A 27,130-nucleotide genomic window follows, 5' to 3' on the forward strand; every position below is an offset into this window, starting at 1 on the left:
TTGACAGGCAGTAAGCTCAGAGTTGTAACCTCCCTGCCACCATGCCAGGCGCGGCGCCACTTGAGGGTTTGGCTGCAGATTGAATAGCTCCCAGAGATGTCATATCCAGACAGCCTCCCTGAATTACATTTCCTGGTCTTCCCTGCCTGGCTGCCTGCACGCCTCCACCAATCAAACATCCTGAGGTTGCCATGTGGCTTCCCACTGCACTCTCACCAGATTCCCTCTCTCTTCCTTCTCTTTCCCTCTGTTTACCTCAACCACCTCACCATCTCTGGGGCGCATCCCTCACAGAAAATTATTCCTTCATTGCTTGTCAGGCGATCCAACCACTGTGAGGCAGACCAGCAGATGGGCGATCTGATTGGCTGTCAGCCCATGTTTATTTCCTTGTTTTTGGGATGTCAGATGAGATAAAACATTGTTCTGCCGCATTTGTCCTCTCTGCAGGGTTTCATGAGAAATGAGAAAGGTTTAGGCTACAGGACATGTGGTGGAACAGATTGGCCCCACGGCTGTCAGAGGTGTCCCACTGAATATTATTTTAAATTTATTTTCCTTTTTGACTTTTGTTATTTTGTTACACACTTCATTGCCACTTTACCTCAATTCTGCCAGAATTCAACAGCATTATTAGAACCTAATAGTTTTTTCTTCTAGAAATTTTGCTGTAAAGGAAAATAAGGCCAGGAAATAATGATCCTAACATTAAAGTAATAATACAAATTTGAAAGTGTCTACAGTTCATATACACTTAGAAGGAGGAGAATAATCGTAGCATGTGTTTGAGTCCAGTGATCCTCGTTGTGGTTTTCCTGTTACTGTGTATGACCTGATCTGGCCAGAAGGTGGGTTATGTGAGCTGGAGGAGGAAAGGAGCCCGGTGAGGTATTTCTTTTCTTTATTGTGAGGGAGAGGAGGACAGCCTTGACTCATGTAGCCGTCCCTCCATAAATTGATTAATGAGGAACAGCTTCATGTGGAAAACAGAGCGAATCACACACCGCAGATACACACTTGCCTACAGGAGTCGTGCATGAAAACACACACGTGACAATACTTGTGAGCACGCACACATACACAACCTTCTTTTTGCTCTCTTTGGAAGTAAGTGAAGTTTGGCTTTGTATGTGAACAAACAGGTGGTGGATTGAACGGTCATAACCACACGCGCACACACACACACGTACATGAACACACACACGCGTACACATCTCAGGTGGTGAAGTGAGCTCCCATGCTGTGTGGATTTGAACCAAAGCCGAGACATAAAACTGAACTGGCAGACTGGGACTCATACTACTCCAACCCTCCAGTCTGCTGCTTTGGGTTGAGCCTGTGTGTGTGTGCAGGAGAAAAAGATGTTTGGAGGTGATTTTTTTTGTGTCTTTGTGCAGCAAACGTCTTTTTCATTCGTTTTTACCTCTGTTTTTCAGATCAGCCCCTCCAGCTTGTGGCAGAGGCCTTTCTCTGCACGTCCTTGAGTGTTAGCGGGATACTGGGGTGTGCTGAGAAGTTGCTGGATTACACAGAGTATTTTTGTAGCTTGAAGTATGTTCGGCTTTATGTGGGTGTATTATCACCCTGCACAATTAGGATTGCCCAAATTTAACTGTGGATGATGACATCACCTTGCATGACGGAGGCGATGAACTAAGCGCGGTCTGGATTTTTACTGTGCTAATGAGATGTGTTCACACGTAGTGAAGCACACAAGCATATGAACGGGCATATACGTGTCATGGCAACAGAGTCTATGTATCCCAGCATGCTGTTCTCTACGCATGCATGCGAACATGCCCATGTCAGTGTAATGCTTATTGTGGTTGTTTATGGCAATGGAAATTAACATTCACTTCGGTTTTGTTTCGTGAGGGAGGGGTCGATACGGACCATAAATCTACTTGGATCCGCGTACAGTGTCATAGCGCATTACGTACAAATTTGCTGCGGCTTTGTCTCGCAGTGATCGCAATAGCAGAATATTCCGTCTACACACGCATACACAAACTCACGCACAAGTTGGCATACAAATCCAAGCCACACAGCTCCCTGTGTTGCCTGTCTCCGGCCCATGCTGAGTGTGTAATGAGTGGAGCTTGAGTTAGATTAAGGCAGATATTGTGTGGCGTTGGAGGATTGGTTTCACTTTGAGCCTCAGTGTTGTGGCGGAGTGCACTCCAGAGCTTCTACTGGCTCCTGAATGACCAGCGTGATCCCCACTGTTAGTCTCCTGTCATTTGTCATTGCGTTCTACTTGACACCGCTAATATGTTTCGAGGCAAACATGTACCAACCATTAGGGGGTATTTTTTTCCTTTGGATATGCGAACGCAGTCGTATACTGTATGGACACACGCTGGGATGAAATGAAAGGATGAGAAGCAGCGGTAAAGAGAAAAAAATATAGCGGGGATAGAAGAGGGGTTATTTTGGAGGAGAAAGGGAGTCTTCAATATGTGATGTGGTTTGTTCGGCTCCTTTTAAAGCACGTTGGAGGGGGGGCTAGGAGGGGAAGTGATTGTGAGAGGAAAATGGTGTTATGAGGGCGAGGAAGTTAAAAGAGAGTGCACCGTGTTTAGCGAGCAGAGAGAAGGAAGCACAGAGAGAAGGGAACAATGCCACGGAGAGAAAAAGAGGCTGAAAGACGGGATGTTCAGATAAAGGGGGGAAAAGCACTAGATAAGGGAAAACCACTGAGCGAGAGGAAGGCAGGGAATGAAGGAGGGAGATGAAGAAAGACAGGGTCCAAGGACTGTTATCATCTGGAATCTATCAAGAATAGATTGGCCACATGAAGTTGCTATGGCCATAATCACATACATCAGCAACGCTGTCTATTAAAGCCTGTTCTTCTTCCACTGTGTTTTCCTCCGTTTGTTTCTAAACCATCGGCCCTAGTCAATCGGCCAGAACACTAAGTAGAAGATCTGTAAGAATAATGACTGTAATATCAATGGATACAGAGAGAAAAGAGAACAAAGGCCCATACATCTGGTTCTTTATCCTCTTCCTCATGCTCTCAGGTGAATGTTCTGCTCATTGACATACATTCGGTCTTTGGTCCGTATTCCTCAAAGCAGGGAAAAGGGGATGATTTCTATTTCTAATAGAAGAAAATACAGATTTGGGGAAAATGTACCCAAACACACACACAAGTAGTTGAGTGTCAATACCCAGCCAGAGTCTGTCGGAACCCGTTGTGTTGGGCTGGGCTCGGACAAACTATTTGAAATGATATTCGGATTGCATTTGGATCAGGTTCGGTCACGTTGGCTGGGCTAAACTGCTGCATGTGCCTGTAATCGTGAAAACATTGGGGTCTGGTCAGGTTTATACATACAAAACAGAATGCCTGTTGAGTACGATTGGGGCTCGGTTAGCTTTCTCTCTGGCTCGGTCTTGTTCGAACAGAAAATTGTGGCCTGAGTATGTTTTTTTTCTTATCTTTATTTAAGAGCGTGGTCTTTCACTTTTAGAGCAGGACTTACTGAATTCTGGTTAAGATTGAGATTTTCAAAACCCTGTGCTCGCTCGCACTCAAAAACATACCCTGCTTGTGCTTAGATTTCCTGCGCTTTAGCTTCAGCTCTTACCCTCACGCTGCTTCTCTACGAGCGTGAAACGTCTGCTCTGGGATTTCCCGTCTCCAAAGGAAATTTCCCCGCTTTGAATCCATACAATGCAGCACATACAGTCACAGAAGTACTGACATATAGTAAATGCTCTTTGGAATAATATATATTATACATAATATGTATAATATACAATACACTAAATACGATCACGAAAGATAAGAAAAACTCATGCTGGTATTTTACCTCAAAAAATAACCTGACTTTTAAGAAACATATTATTCCCCATGACTGATGGTACACACCCATGTGTGTATTTTAAGTCGATGCTGGACAATGCCGATGACTGTGAAAAAGGAGAGAGGAAAAGAAAGAGCACCCGTGTTCCTGATTATGAAACTCAAGTCTTTTGTTAAATCAAATATGTTCTTTTTATGTTCAAGATCAAAATAAACTGCCAAATATCCAGATTATTTTTGGGGGAGCGAGGTGATATAAAAATAAAAAAAAGATTACAAGAAGCCATAATTATACAGGACTATAAACAGAATTACCCCCCCCCCCACCCAGCCCCGTCTCCTCACCCTCTCTCCTCTGTCCTCCTCTTGCCTAAGCTCTGTCTGCTTAGCCAGTGATAAGCCACTGGAGCGTCGCCGGCTTGAGACTGCTTCAACAAATTCACTTTGCTATCAAGCTAATAGGATTTTGTGTCTTCAGCCCATGCTAAAGATGGCATCTTTGGATACGAGGAGGAAGAGATAAGGTTTGGTGATGGAGAGGCGTTACACGAGGAAGAGAAGACAGGAACTTTTGAGGGGGGGTGGGGGGTGGTGGTAAAGTACGGTCGCCCGCCTGTTTGAAAACATCTCCTCACTTTTTCTTGGCTCGGGATCAAACGGCGCGTTCCTTTGGGAGAATTCATTTAGGATTCTGGCTTTTTCAAGGGGCGTTTGGGCCAATGAGCTGGTGAGCCAGGCAACATCTGTTTTCATGAATACCTAATGACTGTGTGTCGCCAGAGTCAAACGCCTGCTCTGAGAGACACTGTTATTACCATCATAGTTATTTAGCCACCGCTTTCTCATTAGGATCTTTCTTCCTCCGTTCCCCATGGAGGGAACAATTGGATTAGCTGCTACTTTTATACAGTGTAAGCCGGAGCCCTCTCCCAACACTACATAGTGTAGTGTGCCATGTGTGTTTTACTGGTAAAGGGTAATACTTTAATATTATGATAACGCCACCGAGGGAATGGGAAGACATTACATGCTGTAAATCAAACGGGAGAATCCAGTGATAATGTCTAGTAGGTGAAGGTGTGAGGGTGCAGGAATCAGGGGAGAGCGATGCCGTAAGCTGCTGACATTAAACCTGGTCGTTGGAGGAAGTGTCAGCTGTTTGGCTTCACATTCCCGGAGCCTGGCGTTTTTGTGTAATAACAGCTTCTAAGACGGTGCCTCTGTTTTATGTTGCGGTGTTAAAGTGCTACCCTTGCACATGTTGCCATGGAGACAACAGCAGACTATATGGGTCATGGTCAGGTCAATGTGGGCTCTCCAGACATCGGGTCAAAGGTCAAGAGTCAGCAGTGATTGTGGCTCAGCTCCAGCTCCAGCTCCAGGTTCATACAGGACGTACTGGAGGTTTTATCCAGTTTGAAATGAAATGTTGAACCTTTGGAAAACCTGAAGATGCATAGAGCCCGAGCGATTTATTGATTGGCCAATAAAAATAGGCTGGTTATCTTTGGTTTATTGGTATCGGTTTATTTACACCAATATACAATTTACAATAATTTACGGATTTAACAAGGAGTAGTAAGAAATATATATTTATTTTCCTAATTCAAATTCAAATTAAATTTCTAATAAAGTTAATGTTTACGCTATAAAATTATATTTCTTTGTCACAAGGGGTTTATAACTACATCTCAGGAATTATACTGAAATTGTTAATTGATACATTGGAATCAGAAAGTTTACACTCCTCTAATATTGGTATTGGACCCCAGGACTCCATATCAGTCGAGCTCTAGCACACGTAGTCACCTTTTCCAGACGTGCTTCTGTACTGTATGCATACATTTGTGTGTGTGTGTGGTATTGATGACTCTTATAGCAGACATGTTGAACTAGTTTCATGGAGGACCTAACGTCTCGTAAAATGATGGGAGTGTGATGATGTGATGTGGCATAGCTGTGGTTGTAATGCGGTTGTCGCTCTTGATCCCTTTATTGCACTTATTCCTTTCTTCTTTTGTGCTCGTTCCTCGTGTCTGTGCTCTCTCTCTGTCTGTTCTCGTCCCCCGTGCTTGTGTTTTTTTTAAATTTCTTTGTGACATATACTTTTAGTCACAGGCTGAGTCTATTCACGTTTCACTCTCAGTAGGAAAATACAATTTTTTATAACTTTTGAGGGAAAGACGCTGTATGACCTCAGTGACAGAAGCCACAGTTTGTGCAAAAAAGGGAACTAAAGGATGACAGATGCCACACCGGAAAGCACACATTTCCACCATCGATCAGCGGCCCTGTTCAGTTCCGTATCTACTGTCTCTGCTCTCTGCGAGTCTTTAGAACAGTGTGAGTCCATTGATTCGGCTTTGTCATCCTGGTGTGTGTGCTGGTAAACCAGTGCCTCTAATGAAACTGAGTCCATCCAGCAAAGCTGCAGGAGCATTGAGCAGTGGCACCAAAAAACCCTAACAGCTCATTCCTTCTCAACAGGAGTCGACTTATGAGGCAAATTCAGCGTAATTAAAGCCAGTCCCTGTAATTGTAGAATTCCTCTCTCTATCGTAGCGGTGAGGAAAATTACACGCTGCACTGTGACTTGTTGGACCATTGTGCAGAATTTGTTGTGGTATAATTCAGTGGCCTCCCTACCATTCCATCCTCACTCCCTCCTTCCTCCCCTGTGTTATCTCCATCAGCCCTTTTCTCTCTTCCTCTTCATATCCATTAGCCTAATGAACACCCTCCAAGTTCCTGACAACGGGACAAACACGGGTGCACAGTATTTCTCTTGTCCTTTCTACGTGTGTTCGCTTGTGTGTGTTTGACGGAGAGAATGTGTTGGTAAAGCTCTCATTAAAATAGATGGCGGTAATCAAAGTGCAGAGCAATTAGCCATGGCTGAGTGGGCGGAGGGTGTATACCAGTGTGTTACCGTGTGCCACTGTGTCAGGCCCATTGGTAAACATGCTGATAGTTCACCTCTCCCCGTGCACGTGGACACGGAGCAGAAGAGTTACGATACGCAGCCCTGAGGGGTACGGTCACCTCAATTTATCACTGCAGTCAAACTGGCTGTTTTCTTCAGCGCCTGAAACAAGACTCTGTTATTAGCTGGTGGTTATTGGTTCTATTATCTGCTCTGGAGAAATGACGTTTAATCACAGTGACATACATTGTGTTTTATGACACAGAGTCACAGAGACTGGTTCCAGTGTCCCAAACAATCATCAAATGTTATTTTGTTATCAATACATATCTGTTGAGGGAGCCTTGTGAGAACCTCTTTTTCTTATAACAATTTAAGAACTCTGTCATTAAAAGGTTTTTTAAATCTATTCATCAACTTCCTTCTAAAGCTTTTTAGAAGCTGGTGTCTCCTGTTGTGCTCATGGTCAAAATAAAATGCCTTTTTATACAAAATAAAATGCCTTTTAAGTATTCACTTGCTGTGTGAAAGTGTAAATTGTGAGTTTTACACCTCAAGGCTAATTTAAGCTTTGGATGACAAAATCAAATACGTAGACACAGTGCTGAAAAGTCTAGTTTAAAGGAATCCTGATCGACCTGACTGTGACAGAAATAAGAGAAAACAGATGTACCCACTGCTTTTCATTCACTACAGTGACATCTATCAAGGGCAGCCATCTCTAACCTGTTTGCCTCACAAAGGCAAGGCTTCACTAACTTTCTCTGCACACACACACTCAGGCAAACACACTTATACACACTCGTTCAGGCACAAACACAGTTTTGTCAAGTCAGACCTGAGGCTCTGAGTGTTATCTCCATCTGCCATGGGGCAGTGCTCTTCTTCTCCTGAGTTATTTATTGTGTTTTGGCTGCAGCGGTCTGACCACGGAGGCAGACAGGTGCCTGGCATTGCTTTGCAGTTGTTCATTTACAGGTGAGCGTATCAGTTGCATGTCATTGGGGGAATCGGCTCAGGAACCGCAGAGGCAGAGCGTGGAACTACCACAGTTTCCGAGGAGCGGCTTTAAACTGCTGTTTGTGCATGTGCATCACGGAGGGCCCGTCAGCGTTGGCAAGGCAACAGGCTGTCCATTTGGATGAGCTTCAAGTGAATAACTGCCACTTAACCTCACAAAGTGCTTAGTTGGCTTTTCCCTCTGGTTTTTGATGGACAAATCGACTGGTGTGTGACTGACGCTTGTTTTTGGAGATGTTGAAAGTGCCGGCTGATATCGGACGAAAACAACATCCATGACGTTACAGATTTATTTCTATCAAAAATAACTTGAGAAGTGAAGCACTTTTGAAGTCAGAACTATTTAATGATCATTGACCCAGAGTTTGACTCCTGCTGTCCCTGTATTGGAACTTTTGCCACTTAGTGGAGCACAAGAAATGTTTTATCCTGCAATTACAGCTGGAGAAGAAAGCTTCAAACATTTAAGGAACCAAACCTTGACTGAGGACGAGAGCAGACAGCGGCGCACAGAGTGGCCCCGGTGTCCGTGCTTTCAGTTAGTTGGCCTGCAAACGTGTGCTCTTTTGGTGTCGCCTCGCCCTCCCCTGACAAACAAAAAAGCACAGGTTGGACAGGAAATCTGCGGATGATGGGCATTTATGGCTCCAGTTATGACCCCATCGGCACATTTTTGAGCGGGCCGATGACAAGCTGCTGGAATGCCCCGCCGTTTTGCAGAGTCGTTTGAAAACATGATTAACGGTGGTGGAACACAATAGGAATGTGATTCTCATTTGAGCCGTGGGTATGGCAGGCTAGCCTGGGAAATCATCCAGGCCCTAATTGCTGAAGCAGACCCTGATTCAGACAGCTGGAACACGCACACGCACACACACACACACACACACACACACACACACACACACACACACACGCTCAAACGCTCAAACAGAGCCTTAATAAATAATAAAAAGTGTATCGTACAGTGTTGGCTTCTGGATTTATAATTATGTCATATCAAATAACATATATAATAAATCGGTGAACTTTTTGCCACTGTTACATTAGACCTAAAATAGTACGTTGGGGAGTTTTTTTTATGTGTAAATCTTCTTCGTAATGCATATACACATTTTTTCATTTTATTTTGTTACATATATCAGAACAACCTTATTGAAAAAAGAGTCGTACAAACATTCTGGTACTTGAATTGGAATACCAGATAACATGTTCCCACTCATACAATAAAACTTGTATTGCTTAGTTGTGAGATTCCTGCTTTTCCTCACTTTAAATGATTTGCTTACTGAAGGGCTCTCGTGAGCTATTGGACATTTTTTATATCCATTTATATTAGCCCAATGAGAAAAACCTTTTTTTGTTTCTTTTGTCCAGAGGATTTCCCAAACTTAGTCCTGTGCATCATCCGAGGAAGCCGCGCTCTGCTTTCTGACACGGCTGTATGGATTTATAGGTGATATAAAGAAAATTTACAGCAAGAATCATTTTTGCAAGAGCGTTCTCCACAGAAGTATAAACCGCCGTCTTGCCTCGCTCCCCGCCTCTTCCCTGCTCCGCCCTTCCATTTCATTAAGTCTAAAGACAGCCGTGGAAGTCTGAAGTCTTGTCTGTCACCACTGCCGCCTCCTCCCCCCTACTCCTGCCTTTATGTTTTCAACCTCTCCCCAGACCTTCAGCTGCTTTTCTTTAAACATTTCATGCTTACTTTCTTTCTTTTTCGCTCTCCTTTCTCAAAAATCATCCATTTCTATTTCCCTGCTCCCTTTGTGTGGCCAGACAGCCGTGTAATTGTGGGCCGAGCGAGGAGTGGGGATGAGACGGGGCCTTGTGTTGGTCGGCACCGTGCTAGTGTACCTACCTACAGCCATTCTCCCAGCAGTGGCTTTGTTCCTGCTTCCATTGTGATAGGCTGTAGCTAAAGAGAAGCGCTACACATGTTGTTTGGCTGCAAGTCTTTCTGCAGCCTTTGTGATAAATATGGTCCTCTGTTTCTCTCAAGTGTCGTATTCTTCCTGCCTGTCTGCGTGGATACCTCTGGCTGTGTTGCATAAAAGAAGATTAGCTTTACCTCTGAGAGAGACACACAAACACAAACAATACACACTGTGTAATGACGCACACACAAACAACAACATGGTTGTCTCTCTCTGCGACGCTAGAGGCCTGTTACGAGAGTAATTAGCACATTTTTAACCAGTAAAACTGATGCACAATAAAGATTGTTGTGTATATGTTGATCACCTCCTGTCTGTCTGTTTGTTGGTTGGTTGGTTTGTTTGTTTATTTGCAAGATTACGCAAAAACTCTTGGACGGATTATCACGAAACTTGGTGGAATGATACAATATGGGTCAGTGAGGAACCCATCAATTTTGGAGCGGTCCTTAACATTGTGAGACAGGACGATTTTCGCTTGATTGAATGTAAGGGTTGAACCTGTTGGTCCTTGGTGGATCTATGTGCTCTACTTGAAATCTTTACACGTATTTCACTAATATTTCACCTGAATTGAAATGATTTGGAAATTTGTATTAACAGATGCTACATTGACGCAATTAATTAAAATTAATGAAAGTAACAGTAAGTAGAAAGGAGAGCACAATATATATTCAAATAATTTACAACATGATCATGGCACCAAGATCATTGGGTGCGATCAAACAGTGAGGCCGGATTAAGAACTGATCAGTAGGTTTTTTCAAGGTTAAACCTCTGGTTGTATCACATGCATGTGCACACAAACAAACAAACAAACACACACACACACAAATGGTTGTACTTCTATCTTGGTGAGGTCACTCATTGGCATAATGCATTCCCTAGCCCCTAAAGCAGCTTTAAGTCAGAGTACAGATATTCTGGTGGTCGGCCGGTGATTTTCTTAGTGCTTATTCTCTTTTTTTCCCCTCTGTGTTCAAATGCTGGTCAAGGCTACATAAGTGGCCACATTACAGAAGATGTACAGAGTGAATTTAAAAAGCTTTTCTATTTTTCTGAGGCGTTGAGGATTCACTTGAGCGAAGACAAACCTACCTGGCCTTGACTTGAAAGTCCATTTCCCTATAACCCCCAGTATGGTACGGATACGATTTTATCCCTCTGATAATGGTGATCTACCATCTCCCATTTATTATTCAAGAGCTTCTCTGAGTTAATAAAAAGCCTATTTACAATGATGCTATTCAGTGCACACGTATAGCATATTTAATTCCATAAAACAAAAATGCGTATATAGAAAATATAAATTCAAGGCTCCTCAGTCATTTCCACATTTCCACTATAATCACATTTACAGTTTGGCTAATGCAGCTTTAGCTCATCATACCTTTGTGCCTCATTTACATGTAAAGACCCAGGAAAATGCTTTTGGTTAATCACAAGATAAATGAGCGCTGATGTAGTTACCATGGTTTCAGAGTAACATTACTGAGTTCCCCTCTTAAAAACTCCATGGGAAGAGCAATTAGGCATCAGCCCCACAATTTACTGCTTGTTTTTCTCTGGATTATATGGAAGATGGCTGCGTCTGGCTCTTTAAGTTGTTTTGCACTAATTATTAAATGGTTACTTACTGTTATGAGTAGTTTACATTAAAGCCCAGTAATGGAGTAACAAACCTCAACCCTCTTTCAGGTAGAAGACCCGTTACACCAGTGAGGAGCCAGTCTTTTTTTTATTTTATTTTTTCCTTACTACAATTCAGCCTCTCATCCTTCAGCGCCGCGTCGAACAAAGGATAAATTCTTTGGCAGGCGGCGTGTGCTGGCTGGCAAGAAAATAGAATTAAACATAAAAGATGTTTCAGGGTTAAGCAAAAGTCCTCGAGGTCCAGTTGTGTGGGTCCAGTAATTCAATTTAGTGACAAAATGTGTGTACGACTTTGTGTTTAACGATGAGAAATTCAACCCCCCCCCCCCCCCCCCCCCCCAAATCCCAGGCGAGGAGCGCCAAGAACCCGAACCCGAAGTTTGATTTTGTTTGTGTGCGACTGTAACAATGAGATAGAGAGAGGGAGTGACGGCTTTATTGTTTACCTCTGGCTGTTTGTGCCGACAGCGTGGTGACAGTGAGCCAAACACACACTGACCCCTGATGAAGCTCCCTCAGTCCTCCCCCCCCCCCCTCTCCTGCCTGCCGGTCACACTAATTGCTTAAACATGCAGCCCTTTAGTTGTCATGGAAACTGGTTTATTGTCATTTTATTGGAACAAGGTGGCCTTGAGCTGTATATTAGCTCGCGACATAAACGCAACAAATGCTTTTTCTGTATTTTTTTTTATTATCTTTATGTATCGACTGTATAATATTCTTAAGAGCATCTTTCTCCCCATGTGGTGGCAGAGACAACGTGCTCGACTTTATTGCCTCGTTCACTTTTAATCATCGTTTACTCCTCGTCGTCTCGCGCTCCTTCATCTCCCTTATCTATCTGTTATTCTTCAAAATCATCCGAATTAACCCACCCTTCATTTCTGGCATCTTGCAGCCTCTCCTCCACGGCTCCTCTTTTCCACGGCCCCTCTCCTCCACGGCTCCTCTCCTTCACTGTTTCCATGCAACTTCTTCTTTCCCCACTCCTCCGTGATTCTCTCTCGTTTTCTGACACATTTCCATCATCTCCCACCCTCTAGTTTCCCCTCTTATTTTTTCCTCCTTAACTGCATTTCTATTCCTGTCCCACCTCTTTCTCCCAATCCTCAACTCCTCATTACTCCATCAGCTGCATCACCCATGTCTTTCCTCCTTCTCCATCCATTTTCTTCCCTCCTCATCTTCTCCACCGCTCTCCTACATTTGTTTTTCTTTCCACCAAAGTATCTAAAAAAGTAATTTCCCCCCTTTTTCTCCTCCTCATCCGCCCCTTTCCTGGTGTTTCCTCCCTTTTCTAATCAGCACCAGCTCCGGCACCTTACCACCCTGTTGACTTGCTCTCCCCTCTGCATCCTAATGCCATTCTCCTCCACGTTATCTCCGGTAGCGTTGCCTCCGTCTAAATGTTTAGTATTCGCACCATGTCCGACCGGGCCTTTTGTCACATGCTCTGTACATTATTGAAAGCGAGCAGATCACTAATTCATGTCAGCTGAGCCTTGTGGGGTTTGGGTGGAGGTGGGTGGGAGCTTGTTGCCTCCTGACGGCCTTTCATGTGGCTCGAACCACGTCGTAGCCACCACATCCCACACCTCTGCTGCATCCGCCCTCATCTCCTCCGCGGTCTCGTCTTACGTCTTCTCGTTTCACCCTCCATTCCTCTCCTCTCCTCCATTTCCCCCTGTCAGTGTCCCATGATGTAGCCCGTTCTGTCTTTGTTCAACCACTATCTGCTGTATAGAGATTTCGACCCACTGTAGTCACTTTCCATCTCTCCTCACTCCCTCCCTCATTCATTGAAGTCTAATCTAATTGCTTTTCCTCTGACCCTGGGGACCCGGGCGCAGTGTAACAAGCTCCCAGCGGATGCTCTCTGCCTCTGCCTTCATCGCTGCATCCCTGAGTCGCTACTTTCTTTTCATCTGTTTCCTCATACCGTCTCTTCCTAGTGCATTCATTCATTAGCAGCACTAATGCCGTAGCCTCAAGACACACAGCACGATACTGTGATCCGGCCGGCTTTGCTGAATCTAATCTAAGGTTGGCCGCAGAACAAGGTTGGGTCAGAAAGGACCAATTGCAACAGGTTTTTTATTTTTCTGTGTTTATGTGTGGAGTCACAGAAGGAGCCACGGTAGAGAAAAAAAACGAGTGGTGGATAGAAAAAAGGGAATCAGGAGGAAAAGAGGGAAAAATAAACCAGGGAGAGGTTGTGAAAAAGTAGGAGATCACAGGACTGTACGTTAATAGAAAAGGTGAAATATGAAGATAGCAGATAGACCAGTGCATATTTTAACAGCTTTGGCTTCACTCAGAAAAAAACAGGATTTTAGAAATATGACACAGATCCTTACTCTTCTTCCCTCGTCGATCCCACAGTGCGACATGTCACACATCAAGCGACATCCATGAAGTGTCGCCTTAAACAAAACCTGAAGCAAAAAACACACCAGCTTTCAAATCCCGCTGCGTTCGAGAGGCTCTGAATTTTTAAAGCGCGGAATTCCCTGGATTCTAGTTTGTTTCCCGTTAGGCATAAAAAAAGAAAGAAAATAAACATGGGAAAAAAAGTAGTTCCAACAAGTCCTCACGCGTCACGCTTGATCTACGGTGAGATTAGCCAACGGATAGCGAGTGAATATGAGCAGTGAATTTCAGAATAACCTCAGTTGTCAAGTCACGTTGCGTGGAAGTGCAGAAGCGGAGTCTTAGACAGCACAAATACCTCAATGTTGTTCCCCGATTCACTTTGACGTGAAACTCAATGACAGCGGACAGCTCTACATCTCTTCTTGAACGTGAGAGCCATACAGTACGTGTGTGCATGGGTTTTTTTTCTTTTCTCCGTCTCATAAATATTCACGACAGAACATCAGCATTAAGATCAAAACATTTACTCCTGAAGGTTAATAGGTCAAATGCGTTGATCAAAATCTAGTTGTTGCACACACTCCTCTCATTAGAGACATTTAAAGAGAATCATTTGATACAGATACTCTGATCTTCCCCCCTGGCCGTCCCAAGTGTATACTCTCTCTCTCTCACACACACACACACACACACACACTTCACACACATTATATACACACACACACACTTCACACACATTATACACACACACGCACACTTCACACACACAAACACTGTGGGTCCTTTGGGCTCAGGCACTGGGCTGAATGCAGATACAGGATCTCTCTTTGAAGTGAGCATGCTCGCTGTAAGACTGTATGTATGTGTGTGTGTGTGTGTCCGTGCGCGCACTCAAGCTCACATGCACTCCTGCTGTGTTTGTGCCTGCTCCTTTAATCTGATCAGGTGTTTAATTATTAATGTCTGTTAAAAGAAGCAGAGGCAGAATATGTGAACAGTTATGACCCTGCAGCTGTACTTTTTAACCTTTACTGTGGAATAATTCAACGCGTGTGTGTGTGTGTGTGTGTGTGTGTGTGTGTGTGTGTGTGTGTGTGTGTGTGTGTGTGTGTGTGTGTGTGTGTGTGTGTGTGTGTGTGTGTGTGTGTGTGTGTGTGTGTGTGTGTGTGTGTGTTCCTGTACTTATATCTTTGTGGGGAGCATAGACCCTACAGAGTGAGGACATTTTTGGAATGGGCTGTTTGAGGGTAAAGACTCGGTTTAAGGGTTAAGGTTAGAATTAGGGTTAGACATTTAGTTTGGATGGTTAGGTTTAGGGTAAGGGGCTAGGGAATGTATTATGTCAATGAGTGTCCTCACTCAGATAGAAGTACAACTGAGTGTGTGTGTGTGTAACCTAGAGCTTTATAGAGAGCTGCTGTATGTGTGCATGCATTGTGGCATTTTCCAAAGTTGCCTCTGAGCAAAAGAGAAAAGCAATATATTTGGACGCAGACGCCTCGGGTGACGCTTTAAACATTCCTTCTTTCTCTGTGTTTCTCTGTAGGTGTGTGGAAATCATCGCCAAGGAGGGGAGGAGTCTGAAGGAGCTCTATCTCGTGTCCTGTAAAATCACAGACCACGGTAGGATACTTTCCATCACTGTCCCTTTGTTGCAGTCAACCTCTGATATTATAATCATGACTAATATTACCCACAGCCACTGCTGCAATTCAGGACTCATTTGATTTTACAATTCGCCCCTGATGAGACTTACAAACAGTAAAAGTCTTATTGAAAAGTTTTGCACACAATTAAGCATTGTTAGGTGGATCTCTCCTCGGAGCAGTTTTGACATGTTTCTACTTTACAAGGCAGGAGGGTTTTTATGTTTTTGCTTGTGTTTATGGATCCGAGGTATTTGTGTTGTCTGACAGAAACATCAAGGTGTTTTCCTTTCCAGCCTTTAGCACCGTCTCACCTTTTTATTTTTCATTTTGATTTTATGTGCAGTACCTCTCTTTTCTATTTTGATTCAGCTCTGCCATATGTTTTGCAGAATATTTGAGTGTTAAGTTCAATACACAGTTGAAGTATGTCAGTACAGAGGCATCAGGAGTGCACTGTTTGCATCAACTATTTGATACCTTGTTTGGCATTTGTTCTGTGTAGTGGTTGCAATGCCATGTTTTGTGTGTGTGTGTGTGTGTGTGTGTGTGTGTGTGTGTGTGTGTGTGTGTGTGTGTGTGTGTGTGTGTGTGTGTGTGTGTGTGTGTGTGTGTGTGTGTGTGTGTGTGTGTGTGTGCGCATGTACGTACCTTGGGAGTTCCCCAAATGAGAGCCCACAGCTGTGCAGCCAAAATTATTTTAGAGTCTCCAATTATTTCAAGTGATACTCGAAAAGAAAAGATATCAAGTCCTTGTTTGTCATTTATTTCTCATCAAGTCATCTTTCCAAATAACAAATTACCAACTATCGACATTGTGGTTGAAACAAAATTCTGTCTGCGACCTGATGTCTTTTTCTTCAGTTTGATTGTCAGAGTAAGTTTAATTTGACTTTTCTTTTAAACAAGTGTGATGTTTTATTCCTTCTTGCTTTTATATCACGTTAACTCATCATCGTCTGAATAAATCCCCTTTTCAAAAATTGCACAAAGGTTCCACTGAGATAAGAGATGAACAAGCCAAAGGCTTGTTGGTTCCATGGTATTTGCTCAAGAGCTTAGAGGCTGGGTCAGGAGCTGTCTTTGTTGTTGTGGGCCTGGAAAGGCTACTGAGGCATGTCTAATATTTGGATGTACAGATTGAGTTGTGTCATTCTCTATTACAGTCTTTCCTGTATAGGTGCTGATGTATGATATTGGCTGTTAACCCACATGTTGATCTATTTGAACACATTGATTCATAGAAACTTGTTCCAGTTGTTTCACTTGTCTATCTTGATTTTTTTCCTCACTTGTTTTACATTTAGTGTTTGCTAAATGGGGTTGAATTATATATACATCTCAAACCAGTGCACTAAAACTAGTAGTCGTGTAGTGAATCAATGTTCGGAGAAGTCACAGAACCTGCAGGAAACCCTGGACTGTGAGGTGGTTTTTAGTGTAAAACAAAGTTTGGAAAAAGTTCGAATGACTAGCAGTTCCTTCAAGCTAACTTGAATTTGCATTCAGGTCATTACAGTTTGAATATTAACTTTTCCCCCAACGTTCGAAGGAATATTCAAATTGCGAATATAAAAAGTGACAGATCTCTCTTGTGTGAAAGCCCACAGAAGCTCTGAATGCTCAGTGAGCAACTATCTTAAATCAGGCAGCATTTTGGAATGAGGTATCCAGTTTTTCCGCAGACATACATGATGCTGACCCAATCAGATCCATTCCAAGCTGCATCATTATATCTGTCTGAATCAGATGTTAGAGACTCCTGCAGTTTCATTTTGTACTTAGAGAGGCACCGCAGTCAGCAATTTACCACTTTCCTGACATAGCTGACTTCATATAAAGTTTGGGGAATCTAGATTGCTCTTCATCTATTTCCCCTCATAAACCACTATTCTGTTTTAGTTGTACGGTAGTGACAGCAGATATGGAAAAAAAATATGCCATGCATTGATTGCCCAAGGTTTCCCAAAGGAAGTTGTGATTATGTCGCATGTGGTGCCGCAGAGTGGAGGCTTGCTGCCAGAGCCTGTGAGTTACAGTGACAATAATCGCCTTGACCTCTCTGAACTTGAACCTTAACTGTGTGTGTGTGTGTGTGTGTGTGTGTGTGTGTGTGTGTGTGTGTGTGTGTGTGTGTGTGTGTGTGTGTGTGTGTGTGTGTGTGTGTGTGTGTGTGTGTGTGTTTCGGTGTGTGTGTGTGTTTCGGTGTGTGTGAAACATTACGTGGGCGTGTGTCCACTGGTGTTTGATTAATGACTCCGAGATCACAATTGTACATTAAACCTGGAATGCACACAACCACCCCCTTATCCATCCCCCTCTTTCTGTATGTCTCTCTAATCATTTTGACCAAGATGAATTGGTGACATCTGATCTTCTTCCTTCACTAATGACCCCTCTGGCCCTCTTCGGCTGATGATCGGGTCTGTATGTATTTATACGCGTGTGTGCGTGCATGTCCTTCCAGAATAGAGATGCCTGTTGCAGGCGCTCTGTGCTCTAACAAAATGATTGGTGGATTTCCTGCTTCGCTCTCCGATAAATTAAATAACAGAAATGAGATTTTACATCTGCCAAGCTGGCCTCCGCTCTTTTTTCCGCCCATCTCCTGTGCTAATTATTTTTATTAATGGCCTCTCTGAGTGCATTTGAGATGTCCACAAGCCTCTTAGGTTGTGAGTGTTCTGTTTTTCCCCTCCCAGCGTTCGCTTCCTGTGTGATTTTATAGAAGCTTTGAGGACAGACAGAGAGAGACATAAAGACAGGTTTAGATGACAGAAAGAGAGAGCGAGGCAACATGTAATTTTACTCCCAGTGCAGATGGTTTAAGAGATTATTTTGTGAGGCAGAGGAAACAAATGGAAAAAGCGAGGATAGAGCTTTTTGGGTGTAATGATCTTACTGAAAGCCCTATTATCTCTGTGGAAAAAAGAAACTTCCTAGACTTCTCTCTCTTATTCGTCAAACAACAGGGACAAATTGGCTTAATAACATTTTGCTTGGAATCAGGAAAAAAGTCTAGAGACTTGTTAAACACCTGGTTTCTTTAATGCACGCCGTTAATGAGATTTATGCTTTTCATTTCCGCTGGTTTTTCACACCTGAAGCGTATGATTGATGATGGATAATGGTTACGCCAGCAAAGATTTTGTTAGATCTCTAAAAGCTTTCCATCCGGATTTACTCTGTCTATCATAACACGCACCCGTGCTAATTAATCTTTTTTGTTCGCATTGGTCTTGTTTTTTCAAAAGCTGCTTACAGCTGCCACATACCCGGCTTGTGTCGTATGTGCCCATTAAACAATCTCATCTAAAGGGGCAGAAATTGTTAGTGTAGAAGTTAAAGTCCATCCAGAATGTGAAAAGAAAAGATGATGAAAATAAAGAGGTGAGCAGTAATGAAAAAGATAAATAAAAGACCTTAACCTACAGTTAGTTTTGAGGTACTGTTCATTTAATTTCATTCATTCATTTAACCAAACATATTGCAATTTACAATATAGTAATTTATAAGAGTAAAAATGAAACTAAAAAGCCAGGAAACACAAATAATATATTTTGATTAAAAAAGATGGATTTCAAAATAGAAATTATTAAAAAAAGACACATTTGTAAATTACTAAAACCTTAAGAATGATAAATCTAATGAAAATTATGAAATGAATCAAGACAGCTGGAAGTGGAATAAGTATGAAATTAAAACTTTGAATTGCCCTCAGTATAAATGAGGTAAGCTTTAGATTTGTCTCATGTTATTCCAGGTTGCAGGTGCTCAGTGAGAAGCTCAGTAATAGCAATCGGCACCTGCGACGTCACTTAATCATTGGAGTGTTTTTGATAAGGGCCCCGCATTATAAGACAGCAGCAAAGTCATGAAAGGGAGTTATAAAAAAAATAGTAAAGCCATACAAATAAATAACAGTCTGTCTATCACTCCCCACAGAGAGGGAGGGCCACCCAACCTCAGCATACAGCTCACAATGATGAGTATTATAATTATCACCGGTAATAAATCTTAGCACAGGCTGATAAACAGCATCCAAGGGCTTCAGTGTCACAGCTGAAGCATTCATGTATAAAATGTCACCATAATCAAAGACTGATAGAGAAAGTTGCCTCAATAAGCGTCACAGTGTAGAGAAAAAAACATGATTTATTCCTATAGAGGAACTATATTAAAAGTTACCTTCTCATGGATCAAAATTCCAATATACTTCTACTCCGTGACCGTCTCAATATTTGTTAAGAACACGAGAGTTTGATCATGGGAGGTAAATAACAAGTTTGTGGGAGCATCAACTGGTGTGCGAACACTTCTTGTCTTCTGTATCTCAATATGATATCAATATGTTTCGCTGTGATAAAAAACGTGAATTTAGTTGTATCTGCATTAAGGACTCCATTGGGTGGCTGGGCTCAGCCTTGGAGATAAGGTAGGGAGTTCGGACATCTGAGCTCAGAGTAGAACCACTGCTCCTTCACGTCGAAAGGGGACAGTTGAGGTGATTCGGGCATCTAATCAGGATGTCCTTTTTCACGCCTTCGATTGGAACTTTACCGGGCATGCCCAACTGGGAAGAGACCCAGGGGTTGGCCCCTGAACTTGCTGGAAGGACTACATATCCCACCTGGCCTATTAACGCCTCAGGTTTACCCAGGAAGAGCTGGAAAGCATGGCTGGGCAGAGGCATGTCTGGAATATCCACAACAATTAATTTAGTTGACCTATATCTCTCGTTACATATAAACTCTAGAGAAGTGCGGTTCAGGTTATCAAGAAACCTTCATCAAATCAGACACTAGGAATTCTCTTTATTTCTTAAAAACACACAAACCATATGGAATACATTGAGCATCACCCTGAGAGCCAAGTTGAATTTGATAACACAACTCATCGCTTCATACGGGGACCCTCCAGCTGCAGCCCTTTGAGCAATTTCCATTCCTGACCCTTTGTGTAAGAACCCCTAATCTTTGTGTCCACTTATCACTGCCACTTGCCGGCTTCGAGGGCTGCAGAGACACTCCAACACTTTTATTAATCTCATATATAACTGTGGCCAAGATGTTGGGGTGTAGAAATAGATTGTATGTGCAGTATATTTAGAAAAAAAAAATAGTCTTAGCATGTCAGTGCTTATCTCTAAGGAAAAAAACAAAGTAAAGAAAAACAGGCCTCTCCTATGTTCATGAGATCAGGTCAATTGACTGGCTTGAGATCATGTTAAGGATGTATTGATAAAGGAAATAACATTTTAAAACAATATTGTTTTATCTTCCCTCCTCTTCCAGTAAAGATACCATAGCATGGCAGACGTATAAGTCATGAGAGAGAACACGCCTCCCTCCCTTTTAAAAAATATTCTCACATGTATAACAAAAAAAGAAAAGTTCATATGTTCTTTATTCTCATAAGCAAACGGACAACGGGGTCTAATTCTGCCCATTGCTCTTGCAGAAGTAAAAGTACCACTACAAGATAAGGGTTTGAAACCTGATCCTGATGGGAAAACCTTCTCGGCTTCTCTCCCAGTGCTAATCAGATCTCTACACCACTGCTGCCATCCTCACTGACCGACCCATACACAGCTACACGGCCCATACTGTATCTTCAACACACCTGGATAGACAGTGATATCTTCTTGTCCCCCCCTCACCCTTGAATCCACCTTTTGTTCTTGTGTGTGTGTGTTCTGCATTCACATGTCCATTTGTGTGTCTGCGTTGTGTGTGTGTGTGTGTGTGTGTGTATATATCTTCCTGCGCTAATCTTGTCCCCTGTAGCACCACTGCTTTATCTGGAGACGAAAAGAGAGACCATGGCACCTCCGTTCTTTACATATGGTAATTGTCCTCTTTCACCCACACGACTCCCCGCGATCCCTTACCTTGTCAGTCACGGCCTCCTGTGTACATCTGTGCGAATACAAGATGGCCTGAGACTGTATGAGTGAGGGGGGAGCAAAGGAGCAGATTTGGAGGGAGTTGTTTCCAGCTACGATGGTGATGGAAGTCACAGTTCAATAGATTTTTTTAGAGGTGACTAACATTTTGAGCAATTCAGTTACTATCATGGCATTTTCTTGGATGAATCCTCAGTGCAGAATATGGACACTTTCAAACAATGAAATCTGTTGTGTGTGTGTGTGTGTGTTGCTGATGGCAAGTGGAAACCAAACCAAACACTGTGAAGTGTGCACTTCAGCTTCAGCTCGGATTTACACTTGTACTGGAGGCTTTGCCACGGCAATATCAACTGAGTCTAAAGTTGTTGAGCCATCTTAGCACATTACCTCCGCCAGGGCCCAACAGTTTCCTTGGATTCAAAGAAGCCTGATAGCTTAGGCCACATTACATTATCTCAGCCTCACATTGGTGTTAGTTAGAGGTTTGTAGCCCAATGTTTTACTGTACAGCAGCTTTTATAAAAGTGTACCTCCAATGAAACCACATTTAAATCCACTACATTCAGATTTGTTTCCGATCGACACCAATTTGCACATAATCATAAAACTTCTTTCAGATCCATGCATTGTTCTGTGAAAATGTCAAAAAACTCCCGATCTGTAAATAACTTAAACCTTTTTGGAGGATGACTGTTGTGGTTTTATGTCAATGAACATTAAAGATATAATTTAAAAACCTTAAAATAGGATTTAAAAGTGAGAAAGATACTTCCTGAACAAGTGATTCTTTCTTTACAACTATATAGCTCCTAATAAGAAATCTTTGCAACTGACAGCCCGTCCTCCAGACTGTTGTGATTGTGTTGCGTTGCTGTATAAGAGGGTCTGAGCCAGTCAGATTGTTCATTTCATGGTTGTGTCCATCTGTATTTACCCATCTGCCAGCTTGTGAGATTATTCTTGTCATTCAATTTTCATTTGTCTTATTCTCTTATTTGTTCCCACCCCCCCCTTCACAGTTTTAACAAAGTTAACACACATTTACATTCTTCTCCATTTTTGAACCCTGTTCCAAGACCTTCCCCCGTCTTCCTCTCTTTTCCCCTCTCATCTCTTTTTCCATTCATCTTTCAGCTCTTGCTTTCATCCGGGTTGTTTTATTCTAAATGCACTGAACGTTGATAGATTGGGCTTCCCTGCCCCTCCCACTCAGCAGAACCTCAAGTATGGCTGCACGTGTGTGTGTGTGCGTGTGTCTTCTCTGATGTATGTGTGTGTTTGTGTGCTGGCTTCACGTGCCTTTGTGTGAGCCTGTGTGTTCTTTAACAGGTTCCGCTGCTGCTGGGGAAATTTTGACAAACACTTACTCCCCAGAGTTTCATAGTGCTTTTCACAAGGTAAGTTTACTTAGCACAAAAGCAGCTGAAACAGCACGGTAACTACCTTACAGACAATGAAAATGACGGCTCCCATATACAATGTGATGAGGCCATCAGGGTATACTCACTAAGAGTTACTGCGCTTTAGCTTCTAACCTTATGCCAGCATTCACTTTTTATTGTTCTGCACTATTTGTGGGATTGATGTACATGTCAAGCCCCTTCGACATGATATCCCTGTCTTGTAAGTCATGGTTGTATGGCACAGTGCAATTTTTAAAATGTCACACAGTGTTGGTGTCACTGCAATAAAGAACAGTGAGGAACACCTAAATGAGGCGATCAGTTAGTGCATATTATCTCAAACCTCATGGTGATAATCTAAGTTTGTTAGCTTTCTTTCTCTTTCTACCTCTTCTATTTTTTCTCGTTTCTATTTCCCTTTGAGCTTTTACACGTTTTCCCTCCATCTTGTTTGTTTGCCGGGCAGTTCAGCTCCCCACAGTGTAAGTGCTGTCAAACGTAATGTGATGTAAACGTAGATAGTGTAATAGCTTGTTTGCTCCTCTCTGTCTGGCATTCAGTGGGTAAATAATGCAACTTTACAAGCTGTCGATTAAAATGCGCGGAGCAGTGCAGCAGATTTATGTCGACTGCTAAAGGGAAGAAAGTCAATAGCCAATCTTTGTCCATCTGTATCTCCACCATGACTGTGATTGTGTGTTTGTATACATGTGTTTGTATAGAGTAAGAAACAGGTTATGTCTCTGGGTTCGCAGTTGATTGTTGTTGTTCATAGCTACTAAAATACGCTATTGTTTTTTAACCTTGAGAGTCATTGTTCATACTCCATTGTTAGCTTTTGTTTTCCTAATGCCTATTAGGTTTGTTAGATCCAGCAGGAGCAGGATATTGTTTTTACCCCTGTTTTGTGTTTGTGTACAAAATAAGTCAATAACACATTTATGAATTTCCAGTAACATTGCTGGGAATATTACATGGCAGCGTATCTCTAGATGATTAACTTTTGCCCGCTGAGGACAGTAACGTTTTTATGGAGGTTTTAATGGTCCACCGACACTGGTGGAATTTCCCAAATGCACACACGTCTAAAATGAAGCAACGATGCAAAACACTAAGTTCAATATCTTTTAAGTTCTACAAAATAAATTCCTGTTATTATGAAACTGATTTGACAAATCTAATATAGTGTAATATAGTGTATATATAGTAACCTATATACAATGTATGTGCAGGGTATGCATAGCTTATGTGATGCTTTTATTTATTCCTTTGTAAATTTATTGAGAAAGCACAATATGCATGTACTATTTAGAAAAACTGTATCAGTGTAGATTTTATTTTAGTGTAGGATATCACTACTGTTACTCAGTGGTTAGTAAATATCAGAACTTACTCGGTTAAATCTGTGAGGTTCTAGGTCTTGGTCAGTGGAAACAATTTTTTTTTTTTTTATATACCTGGCATCTTAAATGTTGACGAGTGTGACCATCACAACCCAACCTGACAGGAGAACGGCCCATGCGTGATACTCCTGACACCAGTTCCATTAAGTGTAAAACAATGGAACCGGAGGTAGCCAAGCCCACAGGCCAACTCCCATGACCCTTTCCCATATCATGGCGTGACCCTAAAAACCAATGAAGCAATGGTACACAGAAATAGCACATGCCAGGAAAATTCATAAGCAGCGTTTTCTCCTTTAGGGGAAGCAGAGATGGTTGGACAGGGAGAGAGAAACATATGTTGAAGGAAGCTACCGGACATCGTGAGGGAAAAGACTCATAAAGGGGGTTATTATCTCTGCAAATCAATGAGAGTTACTGAGCCGCGGGAAAAAAAAAGCACCATTACACCAAGCTCAGAGCTGGACTTTACTACAACTGTCACACCCACCTGGATGCTGCAGCATAGGGTGCTGTGTTGTCAAGGGCAGTCTAATAATTAGCCCCTTATAGATGAATCTACCTGTTATTTTCTTGATTTATCAATGAATCCCCTGACACAAAATGTCACCACCCTAAACCTCAGGTAAATAAAAGAAAAGCAGAAATTCCTTAGTATTTGGTTATTTGGTTGGATGGTTTGGTGGCAGGATCAAAACACTTTAAATTCAAATCCAGATCAGGGGGTGGAGGAATTTTTTTAATCATTTTCTTAAACATTTTGAGGACTGATATCTATGAACATGTGCAGATCCAAATAAAAAATGCAGATCTAGTGGATTTAAATTAGGTTTTAGAAGGAGAGCCCTGCTGAGTGCCAAGATTAAGATTTTGTTAATATGAATTGGGATTTAAGATTAAGATAAAAACAAGTAACTATAAGACATAAAGTACCTAACACACATTTTCCTCTCTTGCAATTTGGTCTGTTCCTTTTAAAGATGCAACGAGTTAAAACACTAAAAGTAGGTGAAGAATGTTTCTGTCCAGAAAAAAGTTTGCTTTTGGCCGCAGTGATGGAAACTCAGTAGAAACAGACAATCTCTGGAGAATAAGAAGGATAACCATTCTCCTTCATTTACAAGTTTGGAAAGCGCATTAAGTAATAGACAGGAAAACCGAGAGGGTGACGGGTGAGGAGGGAGCAGAAGCAGATCGAGAGGCTGAACTTGAACCTCCACAGAGTTGAGGCATTTAACTGGAAGACCGCCGCTCAAGTGCGTAACTACGCAGCCATAGGGTTCCAATCTACAGATTCTTCATAGTGTAGAGTATATAAATCCAGATTTCCATTTCCTTACATCAGCCCTCAGTGGTATTTGCAGATTGGGGAGCAGGGAAAAGGGGCTGGAATTGAATTAGTTTCCATATATTGTCCTCTCCTCCTCTTTCTCCAGCTAAGCCTTGTGGTCTATCCACTGTTTGCCTTATGGGGGAGAAAAGTGAGGGGGGCTTAAGCTGTGAAGGCTGGGGCTTACGCTGTCTACCATCTTGCTGGTCACACACAAATACACTCGCAAACTAACACACACTCTCTCACGCCGACTAAGACGCGCACAGGCACACACCCGTGCTTCGGGGATTACAGGCAGGCGGGCCCCGTTCACATTGACACACTCAGATGCAACCACAATCACACAGGCAGTACACACACATTATAGATGCACATTTGAGCTCATGCTAATATCTTCCGTCACTAACACTATCAAATTTCGGCACGCACACTTTGCTGTAACTTTTGTTGGGGGGGCGAAAGAAAAAAAAGTTTAAGCCCCTTCTACTTTTGGCCTGCGTTCACAGAGGCGGATGATTGAAATGACTTGGGCGCATGTGTACAGATTTACATGTAAATGTGTGTAAATGTTTGTCTCTGTGTACACGTGTCACCGTGTATCAAGGTGTGTGTGTGTGTGTATGTGTGTGCGTACCTGGTGCCAAAGGATGAAATCACGTATCTATGAGCCACTGGATGACAGTAACCTTTGAGCTCCAGATAGAGGAAGCTTTAGCAAAAGGCCCCATGTGGGTATGAAGCTCTGATACAAATGGACCATTTGTTCTATCTCTTCCACCATCATCTCAGCCTTGTAGTTCTTAATAACAGCGTGCTGTAAGTGTGCCCGTGGGACTCAATAACACCAAGCTGTGTTGAAGTGTAGGAGATGTCCCCGTTATTGCTGGCTATAAGGTTTTTGTGTATAGAAGTGAGACATTGCATTTTCGTATTTTTCTTATTAGTTCCATTGCATGTTATTGTTTGTATGTTTGTGTGTGTGTGTGTGTTTTTGGATATGAAGAGTGTTTCTCTCGAGGCAGCAGCACATCCACTGTGCCTTTGCCTCATAGTAGCACTAATACAGCCTGTGGGCAGGTGTACAGTAAAATGCTCAGTATTGCTGTAATGACTTCTCTCTCTCTCTCTCTCTCCGGTTATCTCATTTTATTCTCTTGTGCATCTCCCTCTCACTTCCTCCCTCGCCTGCACTGCTTCGTCTCTCTTTCTTCGTCATCTTCCTCCTCCTCCTCCTCCTCCTCCTCCTCCTCCTCCTCCTCCTCCCTCTCAGGTGTGAATGGAGCTGTCCTGGAGGTTGTGTGGGTGTTGATGTGTGTTGGTGACCGGATTTCAAAGTGTTTAATAGTCAAAGCACCCTGCTGTGTTTTCTGTAGTTATCTCTGGCTCCCTCTGATATTGTTGAGCTGAGCCCTTTTGGTAGATGCTGACTTATTAAACATGAGAACTCTATTTCTTTTCCATCTATTTGGTCCTATTATACCACTGCTGTTGATCTCATTTTATGAGCTTCAACTGAGCATTTGGACTTCATATTGTTTTGCATTGATTTGATATTTTATCAATTTGAATTATATTACGTATAAAGATGTTTTTTTTTGGTAATGTTTCCTGAACCCAAGTTAAGGTTTAAGAAGAGAGGATATCACACCTTGTACAGATTGTTAAGCCCTACGAGGCAAATTGTGGTTTGTGAATTTACAAATATAAAAAATATTTT

The 27,130-nt window shown here is 42.5% G+C and overlaps 1 protein-coding gene across 3 annotated transcripts in view; it reads left to right on the top strand.

Annotated features, from left to right (window-relative positions):
* fbxl17 (F-box and leucine-rich repeat protein 17) overlaps positions 1-27,130 on the top strand; it is a 217,676-nt gene that overhangs the window by 133,413 nt on the left and 57,133 nt on the right. For all 3 annotated transcript variants that reach the window (XM_034596586.1, XM_034596587.1, XM_034596588.1), the window contains exon 9: positions 15,267-15,343. In XM_034596586.1, the coding sequence (XP_034452477.1) occupies positions 15,267-15,343 (77 nt within the window). The remainder of the gene's footprint in view (positions 1-15,266; positions 15,344-27,130) is intronic.

This window comes from Hippoglossus hippoglossus, chromosome 9 (genome assembly GCF_009819705.1).
Source record: "Hippoglossus hippoglossus isolate fHipHip1 chromosome 9, fHipHip1.pri, whole genome shotgun sequence".
NCBI classification, from domain to species: Eukaryota; Metazoa; Chordata; class Actinopteri; order Pleuronectiformes; family Pleuronectidae; genus Hippoglossus; species Hippoglossus hippoglossus.